The 18143-nt window shown below is 52.6% G+C and overlaps 5 protein-coding genes across 5 annotated transcripts; all 5 read right to left on the bottom strand.

The window, feature by feature from the left end:
* Positions 1 to 751: 751 nt before the first annotated feature.
* Positions 752 to 1562, bottom strand: VTN00DRAFT_5823 (uncharacterized protein; the record flags this gene model as incomplete). The annotated part of the gene is made up of 2 exons (XM_069432396.1): positions 752 to 1304; positions 1372 to 1562. 2 exons carry the CDS (start codon positions 1560 to 1562, stop codon positions 752 to 754), a joined length of 744 nt encoding a protein of 247 aa, XP_069288260.1.
* A 3995-nt stretch (positions 1563 to 5557) lies between these two features.
* On the bottom strand, positions 5558 to 5979 carry VTN00DRAFT_5822 (uncharacterized protein; the record flags this gene model as incomplete). Its single annotated transcript, XM_069432395.1, has 2 exons — positions 5558 to 5707; positions 5776 to 5979. 2 exons carry the CDS (start codon positions 5977 to 5979, stop codon positions 5558 to 5560), a joined length of 354 nt encoding a protein of 117 aa, XP_069288259.1.
* Positions 5980 to 7557: 1578 nt separating this feature from the next.
* Positions 7558 to 9258, bottom strand: VTN00DRAFT_5821 (uncharacterized protein; the record flags this gene model as incomplete). The annotated part of the gene is made up of 7 exons (XM_069432394.1): positions 7558 to 7612; positions 7730 to 8281; positions 8334 to 8353; positions 8407 to 8456; positions 8508 to 8522; positions 8588 to 8615; positions 9199 to 9258. 7 exons carry the CDS (start codon positions 9256 to 9258, stop codon positions 7558 to 7560), a joined length of 780 nt encoding a protein of 259 aa, XP_069288258.1.
* Positions 9259 to 10791: 1533 nt separating this feature from the next.
* VTN00DRAFT_5820 (uncharacterized protein) lies at positions 10792 to 16777 on the bottom strand (the record flags this gene model as incomplete). The annotated part of the gene is made up of 2 exons (XM_069432393.1): positions 10792 to 12003; positions 12062 to 16777. 2 exons carry the CDS (start codon positions 16775 to 16777, stop codon positions 10792 to 10794), a joined length of 5928 nt encoding a protein of 1975 aa, XP_069288257.1.
* Positions 16778 to 16864: 87 nt separating this feature from the next.
* VTN00DRAFT_5819 (uncharacterized protein) lies at positions 16865 to 17469 on the bottom strand (the record flags this gene model as incomplete). The annotated part of the gene is made up of 2 exons (XM_069432391.1): positions 16865 to 17153; positions 17399 to 17469. 2 exons carry the CDS (start codon positions 17467 to 17469, stop codon positions 16865 to 16867), a joined length of 360 nt encoding a protein of 119 aa, XP_069288256.1.
* Positions 17470 to 18143: the final 674 nt, after the last annotated feature.

Here is an 18143-nt window from a genome sequence, read left to right as displayed (position 1 = left end):
GACATGACAGATGACGATGAGTATTAACCAGTCAGGGGCTGAGCCCCTGCGAGTTGCGTGCATGAGGGACGACTGTTCATGGGAAAGACAATAGTGAAGCTGGTGAGCTTCTACGTCTTCGGCTGAAGGCTGATGGATCGCGCCGCTGTTTGGGGAAGTATCATATCTGAGATTTCTTTCCATGTATTATCTATACTATGTGATTTAATCTTCAGAGCCGTGGGCAACTTTTTGTCCAATGGCAGAATTCGGAGCTCAATAGACGATATTCGTCTGTGATGTTCGACTCAAGATTATTTGTGGATGAGAGTAAGTCATTTCACTTATTCTGATCTTGGTTAGACATTGACTCGCTTGTCAGATCTAACACTGAAGTGGATATGCTGACTTATTCTGACCAGCAGGACCTTTCGAGAAAGTGCAATCGTAAGCTAATTGCTTCCCACCTTCTGGCATAAGTAGATCTGCTAACATGCGTACCGTCCGTGTAATAGGTCTATGGACCGTTATTGTACCATGCCTCTATACCTCGCATGATCCTCCCATGTGTGTGTACGTTCGTGAAATGACAAAAATTTAACAACTCCAGAAAATCCTCTTGGCCAGCGGGCATAGCGGCAAGAGGGACAAACAGAAATCAAACTCCAGTCATCACAAAATGCAGCCTGAGCTTTACCATCTCGTATAACATCTAGCAAGTGCTAAGATGATGGACGTCTCTAGAACTGCATGCATCGGCCCATCTACCAGTTCAAACGTTGCTGTCCTTGCGCGGAATCGCACCCAAGGGGAACCGGATGAATGTCGTCTCCTCCGTCATAATCCCCGCGCTGCCAGCATAGAAGGCAAGGAACGCAGAGACGACCGCTAGTGCCCCGCCTGCTTGGTTGACGCGGACACTCTCCGCGGGGTGGGATGTGGCGATGAAGTTGGCGATGGAGAGCAATAGGAAGGCGAGAATCACGAAGAAAAACACGGCCAGGATAGCAATGTTTGTCCGCAGCGCCGCGAGAAAGAAGAGTATCGTTATGACACACCACAGAAGCATGTAGATGCCGAGGGCGAATGTATAGGCGCGCATATCTCCCCCGTACGCCTCCTTGATACCGACAGTCGGAAGCTGGAACATGGCGTAGCTGAGCCAGAAGGCGCCATATGAGCAGTGGACAGTCGTTCCAAAGGTGTTTCCAACCCGGAACTCCATGATACCTGCCACGATCTGCGCCGCACCGCCCATGAAGACCGCCAGACCGAACGCGGCATTGTCAGGACCGATGGAACCGCGCGGGTTGTTGTTAGGAAGCCTGTATAAAAAGCAAGTGGTCAGTATAGATCACGGCAAATGTTCTATGGAATGCACCATCTATTTACCCAGCGCCGCATTGATAGAGCCCAAGCACGAAAGTGGTGATGGCGAAACCGAGGAGGCCGAGGGGGCCAGGGTTTGCAAGCTTCTGGAACGGAGGGTTGGGAACCTGAGAGACGGTGTGGAGGCGTGGATCTGTCAATGTGCCGTTTGGAGAGACTCTCTCTCGCTCGTCAATGCTCGGGTCGTGTCCCATATTGGCGGCTACAATGGGTGAGAACTAGGAGGTACAGCAAGCAGACTTATCGAGCTGACTGATCAAGACAGGGTGATGCGAGTGACGAGACAGAACACTTTGTCGCCGGAATGGGTGGTGCTGTTCCTCTAAATACAATTTCCATGCGGAGGGGAGATCCACTTACACAACTCGCTACCCCGTACCCCGTACCCCATACTACGTTCAGGGAGGAGCTCAGGAGGAGTCATCCGTGCGCAAGGATTCCTTTTGTCCGTGTCCTTTTTAGATTGAACCTTCTCCCCGGTTTTTGACTTTCTTCATTCTCGAATTCGTCGGACTGGCTGGATCCCCACGTTCGTGGGGGGATAAACGCGGCAGCAGCACTGACATCTTGACGACGTATCTCCTGTTTAACTCTCCAGGCGGCAGAGGAATCTGCTAGCGCAGTGCACACGCATGAATTGGAGAACGCGAGGAGCCAATGATCCAGCAGCTGAGAGGACCCATTCGTCGTCTCTCGAGGATCCACGGATTCGTTTTGAACTGAAGAACCCCGGACGGGGGAACGGACGTACTACGTATGTAGGTACCAGATGGTCGTCAAGCCCAGGCGACTAATGCACCGATCATCGGTAGCCCAATTCTACGGCATGCACGAAGGACTGTGTACCGTCGCCGTGTACGGAGTACGTGTCACCGACTAACTCAAATAGCTCACTGGACTTAATGAGATCGTTTTGTTCAAAGCAGAATGGCGCTCCTGAGCTTCTGAGATCATGTGCAGCATCCGCAGGAGGGCAAGCGCGGCGCAAAGCCTTAGGTTTGGCCAGATTTTAAACTAGAAACAAGCATCGACTGAAGCTTAATATTCTTCTGTTCTTCGTTGGTTGGACGATGGGTGGGACTGCAGATCGAGCAAAAAGGTTCGTACAGCACAGGAGCTGCAGCAGTAAGTTGGACCAGAAACCTTTTTTTCCCCATCTCTTCTCGTATTCGATATAGTATCTACGTGCATGTTACGGTGTACTTCTCTAGCAATGTAGGTGAACCGTCAGACGGAATTGATGCACGCCAAGTGAGTATCGGGAAGATCAAGTGCGGAAATCCCCCGACATGCGTTGTCAGTCCGCCTCCGCGAGTTCGTCCAATACCATATCATGCCCTTACCAAGAGGGCGGCGGCAACGTCCTACTCCGTTGGGTGCGACAACTTCGTTCAGCTACGCAGGCTACGAGCATGGCCAGCCAGTTGGCGTCCATCCAAGTGGGGCGTTCCCCGGAGGGTTTCACCCAGGTATGGGGTATCTAGGTTAGATAGTAGGCAATGCTTTAACTATTCTGGAGTCTGGAGAAGTGCGGGTAAGTCAACTAATCTTGCTGCGGCTCCACACAAGAGAGTTTTGCTGGGTAATAAACTTAGGCATGCCAATTACGTACCAATGGGGTGGAAGAGCCCCCGGACCCTGTTCATAGCATGGGGTTCTGTTGTCGTCGCTCTGCAAAGCGTTCCGACGGGCATTGTGCGCTGAGTTGGGCAACATTCGACTCCGTTCTACTCTGCACAAGTTTACTGGCTAGACTCAATGGTGACGTTACCTGAGCAGGAATTACACCAGTAAATGTTGGAGAGCTACCCATGCCGTACGGCACGTCATCATAGCTTGTTGAGACTCGGACGAGAAGCCAACCTGGACGCCGAGCGCGAGCCCCAAACTAGCAGCTAGCGTCGGGATCCAGGTCGGTTAATGTTTCGGATAGAAGATGCTTGGAGAGAAAGCGACGGACCGACGGACCGGTCGAGGCTCGACAACGGACGGGTTTCTGTGCGCTTCCCTCTGGTAAACAGCAAAATCAATGGTTCACAAGAATTCAGCGACTCTTGGCTTCAGAAACGACGTTGAGCACATGACCTCCGACCGGGGATATCAGCCGATTCTACCTAGGTACTGTCCGGGTCCCCGGGACAACATCTCCGCATTCTCTCCGCTCCACTTCTGGACCCCTCCAGCCTCCGCTCTCCTCTCCGCAGCCTCCGCTTCTCCGCTCCCCACACTACGATACATGTCATCAACTGCGTCTGCGCCCGACTCAACCCGACGCCAGCTGGAGCGCACTCCAATTCTACCCGATGCAATTACGCAAATTGGTTTAATCTGCTGGCTAACTTGGAACTCAAGAGACCCAACAATTCTGACGATCAGTCCTGTTCAGTAATCTGTTCTGTTTCTGGAGTGCACGTGAGCGCAGTCGGGACCGATTTGGGAATCTGGGATTGTAGGTCAATCGTCATGTGACCCATGAAGCAAGGGTAAAACGCATTTCCTCGTTGAATAGTATTTATTAGACTCTGGAACTCTTGGCAGGGCACTGGTCTGTCTCTCACCGACTTGATGATGTTTCTCAGGCAATTCTGTCAGCCTTCTTCCCCCTGCCACCGGCAGAGTTCCTAGTGCTCAGCAACCTGCGCATGTGCCGCTTTCTTGTCCTCAACACTATCGAGCTTCCCAAGCACACTTCTATGCCACAGGAGCAATGTGCTCATGATCCTCAAAAGTCTTTTCACCAAATGCAATCCTGTCTGACATATACATCTGCTCACCTTACTGTCCAGCCCACCTTGATCCCTGCGCCAAACGTCCTTTGTGTCTGACTTCAAGCGCTGGAGCAGACATGCATCGTTATGGAGAGAATTGACGAAGACATACCCTGCCGAGCTCAGGCTGTATTGGTCCAGAATGAAACCCCCGAGAATCGATCAATTAGACTGGACTAAGGATCCCATCTCACTGACTAGGGTTCTTAGCCTGGCAGCTGTTTAGCCATTCTAGGTGGTGACCGTGGGGCCAATATCCCAAGGGTCTGGTCACCGAGATGGTCAGAGACGTCCATTGTCCGGATTTAGGATACCTACCGACTCCACTCCAGCACATCCAATCGCAGATGGATGAGGGAAACTGGAGAGAAAAGTCAACAAAGAATAAATATCTTTCTCCACTCACCTAGACAGGACCTATGTAATCTTAGATGTGCAGATCATGGCCCCTGCATTCCAGGGACTGTGTCTCATTTTGATTGTCAGCTGTCCGATCTGACCTAGTCCCTCCTTGCGGTTTTGTTCGGTTTGGGGCTTTCACTACGTTAGTAGGTACTGTACTAACCGTTCAGGGTTTCCACTAGCGTTTAAATGCGAAATGGACATGCGATATTATTGAGCTTGATTCCCATCCTGATGTAGGATGACGAGTCACAATCAATGCTAGCAGCTACCCGATCTTTTCTTTTCCTTCCTGAAGAACTGCGGCGAATCTTAGTGACAGGCAAGATTCGAGGCAACGATCTATCACCAGGCCAGGCAAGCAGGCAAAGAGCTTTTATTATTTGTTAGCTACATAATACTGCATTTATTCCGATTTCTAACAGGTACCTAACTAATGCAGCGGCCCGTGCCGGACCCATTAGGAAGGACGCATGTATAATTATGGGTTAGGGAGCTCCCGATTACGGCGGAAAACGTTACATGAATGGTGGTGGTTATTAGGGATGTTATTCTCTCCGATCTATGTATAGCGCGACTGTTTCTGTAGTATCATCTCTCTTCACATGGAGGCATAGCACAAACCTGTGGAAACTTGACTCAGATATGGCTAGTACTAGACGCCTCTCAAAATATATCACCTGGTTGTTCACTTGGGATATGTGGTTGGAGCAGATAATATTCTCTAGATATCTCTTCCGGGTGTTGTTGTCGGTGGGTATCTGTCTAGTCCACCAGGTGTTCTGGGTTGAAGCACTTGGTGGTCACGAGTGTTACCGTCACACCTCTTTCAGATCTATTTTAAGGTGCGAGCACGGGAAGATGTTCTCAGACTGGACATGCGGCGATGAAATTTGGCTGTCTGTTCCAATTTATGAACAGACATCAAACAAGATACAACTCTGCAAGCTTCGTACTGTACTGTACCTACCTAAATAGCGAGCCCCCATAGCATGAACCTTTTTCTTTTTGTAGACAATTCATCCATTCTCAGGTCTAAGGACCTTGATCCGCCTCTGGTGAAACAGCAATTTGAACCCGTACTTCATAAACCACCTCTCTGGTGGCGGACCACCCAGAAGTTCTGCTACATCTGCCGTGGTTAAGACCATCCCCTGGTTTTCAGGTAACTAGATAGAGATGTACTACGTCAGCCAACCCGTGGTGTGCGGTGTGAAGCAGGACCACTGTAACTGACCTGCGCCAACTGGGTAAAGAAGTACTCAAGTATAATCGACTCTGTCTTCTGCACATCGTCATGTTTTTCTTCGGAAATGAGCATGAACGGCGGCATGGTAGAAGCACTGAGATCGATCCAAACGCCTCCGTTCTTTCGAGCAGTGTCCACCATCATATTCGAGAGCTTGAGGTCGTTATGCACGATCCCCGCTCCGTGGATCATCTGCAACCCGTCTCGAAAGCTCTGTGCTATTTCCGGCGTCAGTTTCGCCCTGTCGACAGCACCACCGTCGATATACTCAAACAGAAGACAATGCAGTGGCTCATCCGCTGACTCTGGTGGGCGATCCCACGCGAACGGAACCCAGAATTTTTTTTTTCTGGGGGATGGTCTCGAACGTCTTGTCCAGAGATAACCAGCCGTGGCAATATGGCGTCCCTTTATCATTCAAACCTCTGGCAGTGAGGGTATCGTATGCCCTACATTCGACGAAAAATGGGTCCGCTGCATAAATTTATCATGTAACGGAAGCCCATCTTGTTGTAGCGCCAAGGTTCCGTATAGCTCCATAAGTACTCTATAGATATTGTGCGCGTCCAAGTTAGTAAGTGGTTCATTATCGATCTTGAAGAGGAGGAGCGATTAGTCTTATCTATCTCACCAGCTTAAGAGCATAGACCCTGCCATCCATCTCCACCTGGACGACGCGGCTGTGTCCACCTTGCCCGATGCTTTTTTTTTTAGCACGCGGATCTTCGATGCCTGGGGTGTGAGGTCTTCTAAGCGAGGGCAGAGGATTTTGTATTTCCGTAACCAGTAGGTCCAGGGTGTTAGTGAGCTGGGCTGGGCAGGTTAATGGGGTTGATCATGATTATGGTCATGGCTGGACGAAGCCATTTATTTATTTCGGTGTAGGCGATCAAGTTGGCTGGTTATAAAATTATAAAATAATAAAACTGTTTCTGTTCATAAATGTATTCCAAGCTTCTATCTCAAGTTTGGATTTTGTAGTATTGTATCTGTCACGTTCACTTGGACATATCGAGGGTAGCGTCCTGTTAGGTACAGGAAGGACAACGGGGGACGGCGGAGTGGGGAGCAACGCGGAGTAGATCAGGCAGCAAGACGAGCTGCATGGCTGCACAAGCCAGTTCCCCAGATAGAAGAGCAGAACTATGAGACAACTAATTAGTGACTACTACACACCTCGATAGAATTTCTTAAAACTTATTATTTGCATTGCACTGCATTGCAACTGACACACCGACTCAGTCACCGACCGACTAACAGAAAGATAAGACAATGCCATCGAATCGAGCAGAGAAGAAAATAAAGAAGCAGACAGACATGCAGTCCGAACAAACCATATTAAAATAATTAATATAAAAAATAATGAAAAAAAAATGCAATGCAATGCCAGCAGTTCAACGAAGAAAGCCACGCCCAGCTTTATCTAACATAAAAAATAAACTCTTTGCTTTCCCTCTCGCTTCGCTCAACATGAAACGCTCACACCCATTTGCCGTATGCTAAAGCATAAAGTAAGAACGTCACCCGTAAAGATGCAAAGAGGAATAATATATAGAATAAGAAAACCGTAACAACAGAAAAGGCCGTGCCGGACGTCATACATCAAACGTATCGCAGGTCATGTCGTATATTTTGTATGACTTGATTACCCCTTCATCTGAATCCATTCTAGCGCCGAATACTCCCACCGTGCTATTTTTATATACTTTTTTCGTAACGAGCTTTCGGGGAGAATATGAGATAGCCCGACTCCAAGAATGACGAGTTCCGTCAGTCGATTCTGGGAGGACTCCTCGATTTCTTTCCCATTGGACTTGAGCTTCCACTGCTCGATAGTCAGTATTTAGCATCAGGATATCGGTTAAAAAGCCCCAGAGGTTCAATCGGTCTAATCTCCCTGGAAGCTTGTGGGGGAAGAAAGAAAGAGGGAAAAGATACATACGATCTTCGCCTTTCCCCCTCTTTCCTGAACTCCTCGATGATCCTAGCAATCTCTTTCCTCCCCGCGGAGGCATCAACCTTCCGCCCGCCTAAACTCATGCTGACCTTCTCGTTTGAGCTGGCCTGTAAGAGCCGCTTCAGCAGCAAATGGCGCATGCTGAGACAGACGAACACGCCACAGTCGCTGCTGTTCTCCTGCACGGGAGAGTCTTCGAGCTGAACGAAGCGTATCTGACGGCCGAGTAATTGGCCGAATTTCATCGTTACCGTGTACGCCTCCCAACGATTTCCCGGGGGGAGCGAGTCGTAGTGGAATGCGATTCCGTCTACAATGGAAACGAGGAGCAGAGACCAGTGAGTGCCACCCTCGGCCTCGTTGGCATTGTGGCAGTCATTTATAGGGAGAAAGACATGGGTTGTCCGGCTGAAGTCCGGTAGCGCTTCGCGGAGAGTACGGGGGTCGGGAGTCTGAAGAATCATAAACGACATGCTGGGGCGGAGAAGGACGATGTTCGATGATTTATACTGGGACAGAAACTCCCGCTCGAGGTATCTAAACGGATCAATGAACATCCTGGATGACAAAAGCCCATCAGACCACGTACTCTTCCCAAAATGAGATTATCTAGGTTACGTCAGCAACTCATACCACAATTGACATCACTGTATATCACCCACATTATCCGTAAGCCAGTCATTCTTCAGCGTCTGCATGTCCTCCCTCGTTACTGCGCTGCGGTCAGCTATCGCGTGCCAGGAATGCCTTTCGAGCTACGTACATCGGATATCGTGGTCTGTACAAGTTAAACGTCAGTTTTAAGCCCGACCAGAAGCAGAACATTGAGAAGGGAGAACTCACAGCTCAGATACGCATCATCCGGGTTCAACTGCGAAGACTTAGCACCTGTGCTCTTATAGATACACTTTGCCGTAAACTCCAGCGATTCCCCGCCTCCTTCCAGCGCCAGCAGTAGCAAGGGAGACAACCTCCAAAGAGCCATTGCCAGCAAGAAACCGCCTAAGACGCTTGAAGAAGGGACTTTCCGACGCAGCGCACCGGTCATGGCCATCGTTTAGCTCCCCTTCCTTCGCGACGGCGGAGTCTGCATGAACGCGCGCTCTTCGGTTGCGGAGTGAGGAGAGCCACAGCGCCATTGAAACGAGATACGAATACCGGCGTGCATACGCAGCCCATGGATGCAGGCCCGATGCAAAAACACAAGACTAAATAAAAGGCACAACCAAGGAAACGCAAGAGAAACAGAACAAACGACACCACCGGTATCTACTCCACAAACACGGACCTGACCACGGCTGCTGCGCAGGAGCTATTCACTCGTCCCTTCCAAGGTTCCTTGCATCTCTGCCTGGCCTGCACCCAGAACAGCTAAGACATCTCGACCACTGTACTGGCGCTGGAACTGACAGACAAACCCAGATAGCCAAAAGGGGAAAACAATCTCAACCTACCGTATCGCCGAACCGTTCTCTCATCCTCTTATGCAGCTTTCCAAATCCGCCCTCCCGCATCCTGAATCGTTTCCCACCCTTTTTCGCTCTGTGTCCGAACAGATGTCGCGCGACGTCACGATGCCGCTGGTGAAAGTCCTTCTGTCGCTGGCGTCCCCGACGGGAACGCGACCGATGTGAGCGAGGAATGGCGGGCTTGCGCTCTGGTCGGACCAGAGGGCTGTCAAGAAACACGCAGACGGTAAGAGATGTAGAAGAGAGGGAGAGAAAGAGAAAGAGAGAGAATAATGGAGCAGAGGCGGCGTTCCTTTGCTTTGAACCTGGGGGGGGGTCCGGCCGGATCGGATGGTCGATGATTCCGCGGTCCCTTTGTGTTCTATCGCTTTCTCTCTTCTCTTCGAAGCGGCTTTGTCACTGGGTCGAGGCGAAAGGGAAAAAGAGGAGGGCATAAACTAGCGGCTGTTCAGGTGTTTCAGAAAGAAGGGGATTTCGTGCAGGGGACCACGTCTGTCTGTGCTGTACGCTGCTTCGCAACAAAACACGATCGATTCGACAGCACAATTAAGCCTGTCCGGAGCGGCGGAGCAAACCCCGGAGGCGGATGCGCGCGGACAAGGGTGGCAGACGGCAGCTCGTGTCGGTCAATGGAGGGGGGACTCAGGACAAAGGTGGAGAGAATGGCAAACAAACGTGCCAGTGACTGGAGACACGACGGAGGATCTACAGCTTACATGAGGAAGATCGAGGGGGTTCCTGTCCGGCGAGATCGACGCCAGACCGCCCGGGGAACCCGACGTCACCAACGGTGGCGCCCCGTCACGTGTCATGCACGGCACTGTTGTCAAGGCTCTCTTAAACACTAGCACTCAACTGGCGTATTCATATTGCTGTCCCGTCGACAGGTAGATATGATGGGTATCTAATGTACATACATCTCTGATCTCAGCCGTGAACAAAGAAAGACGAAAAACAGAACAGGCTTCAGGGAGAGAATTTCCTCCGCGTCCTTAAGTAACAGATCATCCTCCAGTTGCACGTAACATAAAGACCTCGACATGGATCGAACGACAGAAAGGCGACGGCACCATCGACAAATCACTGCAGAATCGTGCTCCACTTGATACAGTAGGCGTCGATAGCACGCGCACATACCCACTGCCATTTGTCCCACAGTACCAATGCCGTCATACAACGTTCTAATTATCGACAGAGCGAAGACAAGACACTGATGTCATATCCCATGAACACAGTACGCCCAAGCCGACAGCAGACCGGGCATCAAAATAAAAAGCTAAAAAAGGGAATATACCCACAGAGATAGCTGATGGCAAAAAGAATGAACACGTGAGATAGCAGACATTAGACGCTTTCATGAGATCCGTGCTGTGCGCCGGCAAATGCTTCGAAAGGGGTAGAAAATAGCTCAATATTTACCCACACCCGCGAGACAACCAATTGTACAGGGCAGAGCTCGCAGGAATGTGATGGAGCAAAATACATCGTATCATCATCGTGTGATGGGGGAGATTCATATTCGTGGAGTGGCATCAGCAGGAAGAGAAGTGCCAGCGACGTATGCTAGAGTGCATAAAGCTATGTGGCTAGCTTCGCGAAATGCTTGTTCCAGATCCACCCGACCTGGTGCGTAGGATCGTCTTGATTCTTGGCAAGCCACAGTTCGCCCTTCTCGCCGATAACATCAAAGATCTCACCGGCGACATAAGTCAGATAGGGGTAACCGGCTTCTCTTCTCGCACGGTCGATGTTAAACTCGTAGATGCTGGCGGCCAGGAACAGCACCTTGGGTTCCTTTGGTTCCTCGGGCTCAGGAGGCGCTGCCGGACTCGGCGAATCTGACATGGGCATGGCAGATGAGAAGAAGCCAGAGTAGCGGCCGCCAGGAGAAGTGGCAGTGTCATTCCTGTCATTCGTATCTGCTCCGTTCAGCATATCAGAATCACCGAACAGGTCCTGCAGGAACGGAGTGTCGAGGCTCAGCCTGGGAAGCTGGAATGGCTCCGGTTCGGTGTCCCGACGAGTTGACGGTCCCTGCTGGGAGGTGACCGACTGCTGAGCTTGTCCGGAGGACGCTTCAGAGCTCTCGGGGACAACTCTGCGTCCTGAGATGGCAGAGTTCGCTCGAGTCCGCCCCCCGGTAACGGCATAAGGTTGGGACCCGTTCAAAGGCTCAGCTGGCGGTGACTGAACGAAAGTGCTGCCGTTGGAGTAATCATGCGAGACCTTGGGCGATCCATCGGTGTTGAACGATGTAGTACGGGTAGTTGAGCTGTTCACCGTGGACGGCCGTCGTGGGGAGGTGATGTCCGTTCCAGACGATGGGGTATTGAAGTTGACGAGGTTCACTGCGTCTGCGAGAATTGAACCGTTGCAGACACCGAGCGACAATACCTGCGCCTCTGTAAATGCAAAGTCACCGGACCAGTCACTGATAATCTTCTGTATGTCGTCGGGGAACTGATCCATCAGGAAACCGAACTTCTTCTGAAGCAGGTTAAACCACGTCACCTGGATCTGGACGAAGTTGTTCAGGCACGCCTCCATCAATTTGGCAGTAAGCGAGAACAGCTTCGGGAGTTCATCCTTGAGTGCTTCGTTCAGAGCAACAAACTGCTCTCCTTGCTCGGTCGTCTTCTTGTCGGGCTTGTCGCCGCGGTCTTTGATGGCCTTGAAGCGGGCATAGTCCATCAGTCGTTTGTTGCGTTTGTGCATGACTCTTTGGGGTCCTTCGTGGAGTTTCAGCAGAGTGACCATCGGGTCGATAACGCTCTTGCGGACAGTCGCGAGCTGAACTGGGTTAGCCTACGCCCAATTTCGACCAGACCAGGTATGAGGTTATACTTACGTGATCAGGCAATGCCACCCCCATGACTTCTCGAACGCACATCCTGAATCGCCTCCATTTGCTCTCGAGTTCGCTGTAATTCGACTGAGCCACATCAATCCATCCCTCGATCGCGGCGACGAAATCATTGAAACGGTTCATCGCGGACTGGACCTCTCGGGTGTACATCTCCACGTCGCGCATGACGACTTGAAGCTGGAAGAAACTATCGCCAAACTTCTGCGACAGAGCGTTATAATCCTTGTCTTCGAACATGTCCGAAAGGCCAACATGTTGCTTCAACTTCTCCGTGCGACGGCCGAAGGCCTTGGACAGCCCTGCGCGAACGTCTGATTCCTTTCGCTTTCGACCGACCACCTGACCGACGAGATCCGCACGCTTCTTCAACTCATTGATGCGTACGGAAATACTTGTGACTCCCTCAAGAGCCTTGGCGATAGCTTCACGGTCAGGATGGTCGTTGGGTGTCGAGTCAAGTAGCTCCGTCAAGAGAAGCGGATATTTGAGGATCCGTTGAACGGGCTTTACGAGCAATGAATCTAGGTTCCACGCCGATGTGAGATCCGAAGCCCACTCACGGCACTCCTTAAGCCAGATGGCAACCTTGGGGTTTTTCTGAAGGGCCTCTAGTTTCTTGTTGGCAGAGTCATGGTTCTTCAAGTAGTCGGCATAGACCTTCTCCATCTGAACCATGTTCGCCGTGAACGCCTCACCAATGAACGTCTGGCGATCTTTATCCAGATCCGAAGTCTCCTGGTCCGCCGCAGACTGGTCTTCGGCTGGAGGACTCGCCTGGGTCGCTCGACTGCTGCGTTTGCTACTCCAGCGTTGAGACTTTGGCATTACGTAGACACTCCTCGCTGCCTCCTTAAGTGCATCTTGGAAGGTCATTGAAAACTGCACAATCTGGTCAGAGTTGCCGAAAAGCGTCCTGACATCCTCCGCGGAGAGGTCTAAGCAGGAACTTGAGGTTCCCTTGTAGATGTCCTCCACGACCTTCATATCTCGCCCGAATGTGTACTCCGTATCCACCAGCTCTTTTATAACATGCCGGCGCTTCTTCAAACGACGTTGCTCTGGAGATGGCGACGACTGCTCGATCTCGGCACTGGTCTGATCTCCGCTCGACGGATGCTGTGATGTAGCCGACGAGTCCAATGTTTTGGGTGAGGAGGTAGATCCCACCTGGTGCAGAGACGATTCCTCACTGCTTCTTGCCCCTTGTTCACAATCAACCGGTCCCTGCGGAGCCTTCGGAAGGTCGGAGGTCTTCGGAGAGACAGGGGCGTCTGGAATGGTGCTGGAAGGCGGGTGATCCGAATGTATACTTGGGGAAACCTCGATAGACGATTGCGCAGGACCACTTTCGGCTTGGTCCGCCGAAGATGGGGGAGGCGGAGGGGAATGGTCGGGTGGTGGCGGAGGCGGAGGGGGAGGAGATGAATGACCCTCCTCAGGGTAGTGCACATGTATCGCTAGGCCGAGACCGTCTCCTGTTTCTTCGAAAGGGGGCGGCCGCGGCTCGGAGGTCACGACCCGAGGAGTAGGTACACTCCCATGCGCAGAGACGGGGATATCATCCTCCTTTAATTGCGGTATGGTACCATCGTCCGCCGCGATCTGCATCCAGTCAGCAATTGACGGGGAAGCGTGCTCCCAATCATCCCGCAGGACCAAGCTCGCTCCGTGGTCTATGCGGTCCGATTCCGGAAGGTCTTCGAACCGTGGGACCAAGACCGGGTCGTCGGTGAGGCTGTTTGTCTTCCGCGATGCATCTCCTTCGGCATCTGCGCGCGCTGGTTCCGGAGATGGCTCTGTTAGCTTCACAGTGAACGGAGCAGACTTGTAGGAGGTCCCCCGGGTCAGTTCCTCAAGGTACAACTGCGTTATGCGTTTAGAATCCCATCCTCCTTGCCTAGCCAACCTAGGCGGACTCAAGAAACCCGGCGAATGATGACGCTGCACCACCTCGGTCTTTGTTTCAGCACAGGACTTGCTCGGAAGCGGTTCGCCAGTTGGTTGATAGGTGGTTGAAGAGTGAATACTTGAGGCTGACCAGGGCTGGGGGGTCTTGTTTAATTCTTCAGGTGATGATGAAGGATGTGTGTCGTCCTGAATGATGAGAGGGAAATCGTCAAGTGTCTGGAGATCCTCTTCCGTGGAATGCTGATGTTGTACGGAGGATGAGAAAGTACTGATACTCCACCTGTTTTGCTGCCCCGTGCTGATATGGTCCTGCTGCTCGTAACCCTCGTGTTGCTCTTGGCTATCACTGCAGTCTACAGAGTCGTCAAAGTAGGCGGAGTCCCTCAGCATGATCTGTATAGACTCCTTACCGTCATCGTCGTCAGAGAAATCGTAGCCGGACGACGTGGAACTACTGGGGCTTGACTCCCGCATCTGCATGATCTGGCTCAATACTGTCCTGTGCGATGCGGTGGGCTGCAATAGCCCCGCCTGAGGCTCGGGATCAAAGCTAGTGACATCTGTGTCGTTTGTCTCAGCGGTCACAGCGGACGGGGGTGCAATATCTGAGCCCTTAGTATCCAGGCGTCCGATTCCATGTAGATTGCGCAGATCATCTGCAAGTCCCAAAGTAGGAGAATCTCCCGAATCGAAGCGTGCCTGTTGCGCCGCCGGCTGCGTTGGGCTCGTAGTATCGACTCTAAGCTGAGGAGTGACTGGGCTTCGACTTTCTTCGGAAATCATGAATCTTCCATGCTCATCCCCTGCGCCGACCGACTCATACAAGGCGTCACCTGCCCCCCTCTCATTGCGGGATTCCGCTTCTGCCTCCTCGTGCTGCTGCTCCTCTTCCCTGGCCTTTTCTCTCTTTTCCGCATCCTCCTTCGCCTTTGCTCGACGTTGGAGCTCTGCAGCCTCCTCCCTTCTAGCGTTCTCCTGGACTGTCTTATTGAATGCTTGCTGGATCTTCTGTCGCCTCGCCGCAAAGTCGACGTTATTAAGCTCGGGAAGCCTTCGGGTCCTCGACCTGGCATTCCTTGTTTCTCTGTCGTTGTTATTACTATTCTGGTTCTGGAAATTGGACACTCTTTCCACCACTTTCGCACGTGACGCAGATGTCGTGGCGCTCGATACTGGTTGACGAGGTCTCGAACTCCGCAATGGGGGCGACTTCTTGGGCGGAGGCGCGCTTATGTACGCTTGTAGACGGGGACTCTTCTCGGGCTGCTGTAGGCGGCCATGACCGTGTGTCGTTTCTCGTGTGATGTCTAGAGGCGCGAGAGCATTCCTAGCACGAGTCGGTGATTTCGATGGCTTTGGCAACAAGCTGGTACCTTTGGGCGGGAGAGAAACCTGGTTGGATTGACGCGGACCCGTCGGCGAGTTAACCTTCGTTGGCGACGAGCTACCCGAGTCTGGGGAATTGCCGAGGCGATAAGTTGAGATGGGAATCCGCGACTTGGAATGTGGAGTCTCAGGGCAGGCTGGAGACGCAGGCCGGAGAGACGCCGCTGCGACCGCCATTTCGGTATTTAAAGAGCCTGTAATCGCAGGGTATGAATTGTTCCAGGAAAAGTCACTCCTGACTCTTCGGTGTTTATGATTATTTGTATCCGTGTTTACCGCTTCTAGCGATTGTGTATAGCCCAGGTACCAGGCGGTTGGTGACGAAGGCGATACTCCTGCCGAGCGGTCAAACTGTCTGTCCAGAAACCTGGGGCTCGGACTCTGCATGCTCCCGTCAGAACCTCTACGCCGTGAATGCGAGGCTATTCCATGGCCTGGATTGGTACCAGCAGTATCAACAACCAGGAGCTCTCCAAATAGAGGTCGGCGCGAAGGAGGTTGGCTCTGTCTGTTCAGATTGACCAACGATTGGCTGACAGCGCCATTCGCTCCCCCGGACGATTGACTCAGACCGGAGGGGAACGAAGTAGATCCCGTCGAATCACGTTGGACCGGTTTGAAGATCGATGGTCTCCGCTGAGCGGACCAGTCTTGTCTGTCCTGCTGGTAGGTTCCGGATTTGGTAATCGATGACGCGCGAGGTCGGGAATATCCACCAACGCCTTCCGTAGGGGTCACAGTCCTCGACGCAACCCGTGAGCTCGCCGGAGAGGGAACAGGAGGAACCTCGTCCACAGTGTTGTTGAACTTTTCCACCAGTTCCCTCAGCGACGACTGCCTCGATCTTGCTTGTGCGGAGAGAGCCGGTTCGGGTCTGAACGAGCTTTGACCGAAGCTGTTCGTCGAAGCTCCCGAACCCGAGCGGAATGGTCGAGGAAACTCTGGGGATGGGAGGCCGCGAGGTGACTGCGAGCCGTCAGAACGCACCGACGATACACTGGCCCTCCTTGGATACGTCGCAGCGATCATGCCGCTATCGGCCCCGACAGGCAGGAAACCAGCTTTACTCAGGAAATCATTCTGCGCCACCCCAAAAGGATCTCGACACCGACGGTAGTATTCGTGCGGATCGGGAGAAGCTGACCTCCGTCGCGCTGGATCGTCGTGGGGTTTGTGGTCCTTGTTCGTCGACAGTGACAGTGGTTGCGGGCGTGATGCAACGGCCGAGGAGGGATCGTAGGTCGCTGGGATGACGTTCAGGAGAGGAAACGAGGAGGTAATCTGCGGTGGGTCGTCCAGCTGGTGACTCTGGGGGTCGTTCGATGGCTGGGAGAAGTGTCGGCGGTGGTGAGGAGGATAGGTCCTGGAGGAGTAATAGATGTGTTGCTCATCGCTGCCGGCCATCTTGCATTCAGGCCGACGAGCATGGACTCGTCAGGCCCGTGCGGTTTGAGGATCCACAGAGAGTGGTCGGGGGATGTGATGCGTTGTTCACGGCTGGTAGGGTGAAGTCGCAGATTGACCGACTAGGGCTACAAAGCTCTCATTTCGGTGGCGCCTAAGTCGAGCGTCATATTTGAAGCGACGGAGCGCGGAGCCGCCAACTTGCTTGGGCCGTGCCACGGTACGAGCTTCGATCCTCCAGCCAACAGAACCCGAACGACGGAAGCTGAATGTAATGGACGATAAGAGGTTGGGGAGGGTGCCCGAGTGCTGTTCAGAGTACGGAGGTAGGTTCGCGGCGGGAGTCCGAGAGGGGTTAGACGGCGACCAGCCTATGCTGTACCATGTATGTACGCAGTACTCTGGGCCGTACGGCGCAGTTCACGGCGGCGGTCTAGTCACACCGGATCCTCGTCAAATTCGATAACCTGCAGGAGCGGGCCAAGATGAGGATTAGCGATTCGGTCTGCTGCCAGCTGGACAGGGAAGACGCCTGTCGCAGGCTCGACGTGGTGACACGGCAAACGGGGAGAAAGACTGTCCAGGGACTGACTGCTCTCTGCTACAGAGCCTTTCACTCACCGGCTTCTAGCGCGAGGCGGGTCAGGCTGCAGATGTCGAACAGTTGAGGTGTCGACTGCGCATGGACTCATCTGTCGACTCAAGGTCTGGATGATCCCCCACCGACTGCAACGGCTGGGCGAGAAGCGCAGACGGTCGATGGGGCCGGGGGATCGGGCGGGCGTCACTATTATTATAATTCTGGAGGTTTATTAGAAGCCGGCGTCGTCCCCATCAAATAGACTCGCGAATCACCAGCCAAGGCAGTCCAGCCCTGTGTCAATTCGTCCCGTCGTCCTTATCGTAGGGTCGAGAGTCTCCGCAGATTTGACGAGCGCTACTCGCAGCCCGTCGTCGATTCACGTTTCTGACAGGTCCCGTCGCTAACCTGACCTTAAAGAAGCACTTTGTACGACACCCCCCCCCCCCGCCTCCCCACTGTCTCCAGTGTCCCCGCCGGATTCGAAGGGTTTCGTAGGATATGCAGCAGGTCAGAGAGCCCAAGAATAAAAAGATAAAAGGGAGGTGCAGCTGCGGCTGGCTTCTGGAAGATCGAGATCGATGGGACCGCAATGCGGCGCGATATTAGTCGGGGGTCTCTGTGGGGAATGGGTCAGAAAAAAAACATCCGCGATTAGACCTGTATGCAGTACCTACGCAGTAGCTTCTTGCCAGAATCAAGGATCGACACAGAGCAGGAAAAAAAAAGGTAGTGGACCAGCCGAAGAATTGATATATCAACTGGTTCATATAATACAAGGACAGT

The sequence above is a fragment of the Thermoascus crustaceus genome (genome assembly GCF_041956765.1).
Source record: "Thermoascus crustaceus strain CBS 181.67 unplaced genomic scaffold VTN00scaffold_3, whole genome shotgun sequence".
NCBI classification, from domain to species: Eukaryota; Fungi; Ascomycota; class Eurotiomycetes; order Eurotiales; family Thermoascaceae; genus Thermoascus; species Thermoascus crustaceus.
Note: the sequence above shows the minus strand (reverse complement) of the source record. Positions and strands in the feature narration are given on the sequence as shown.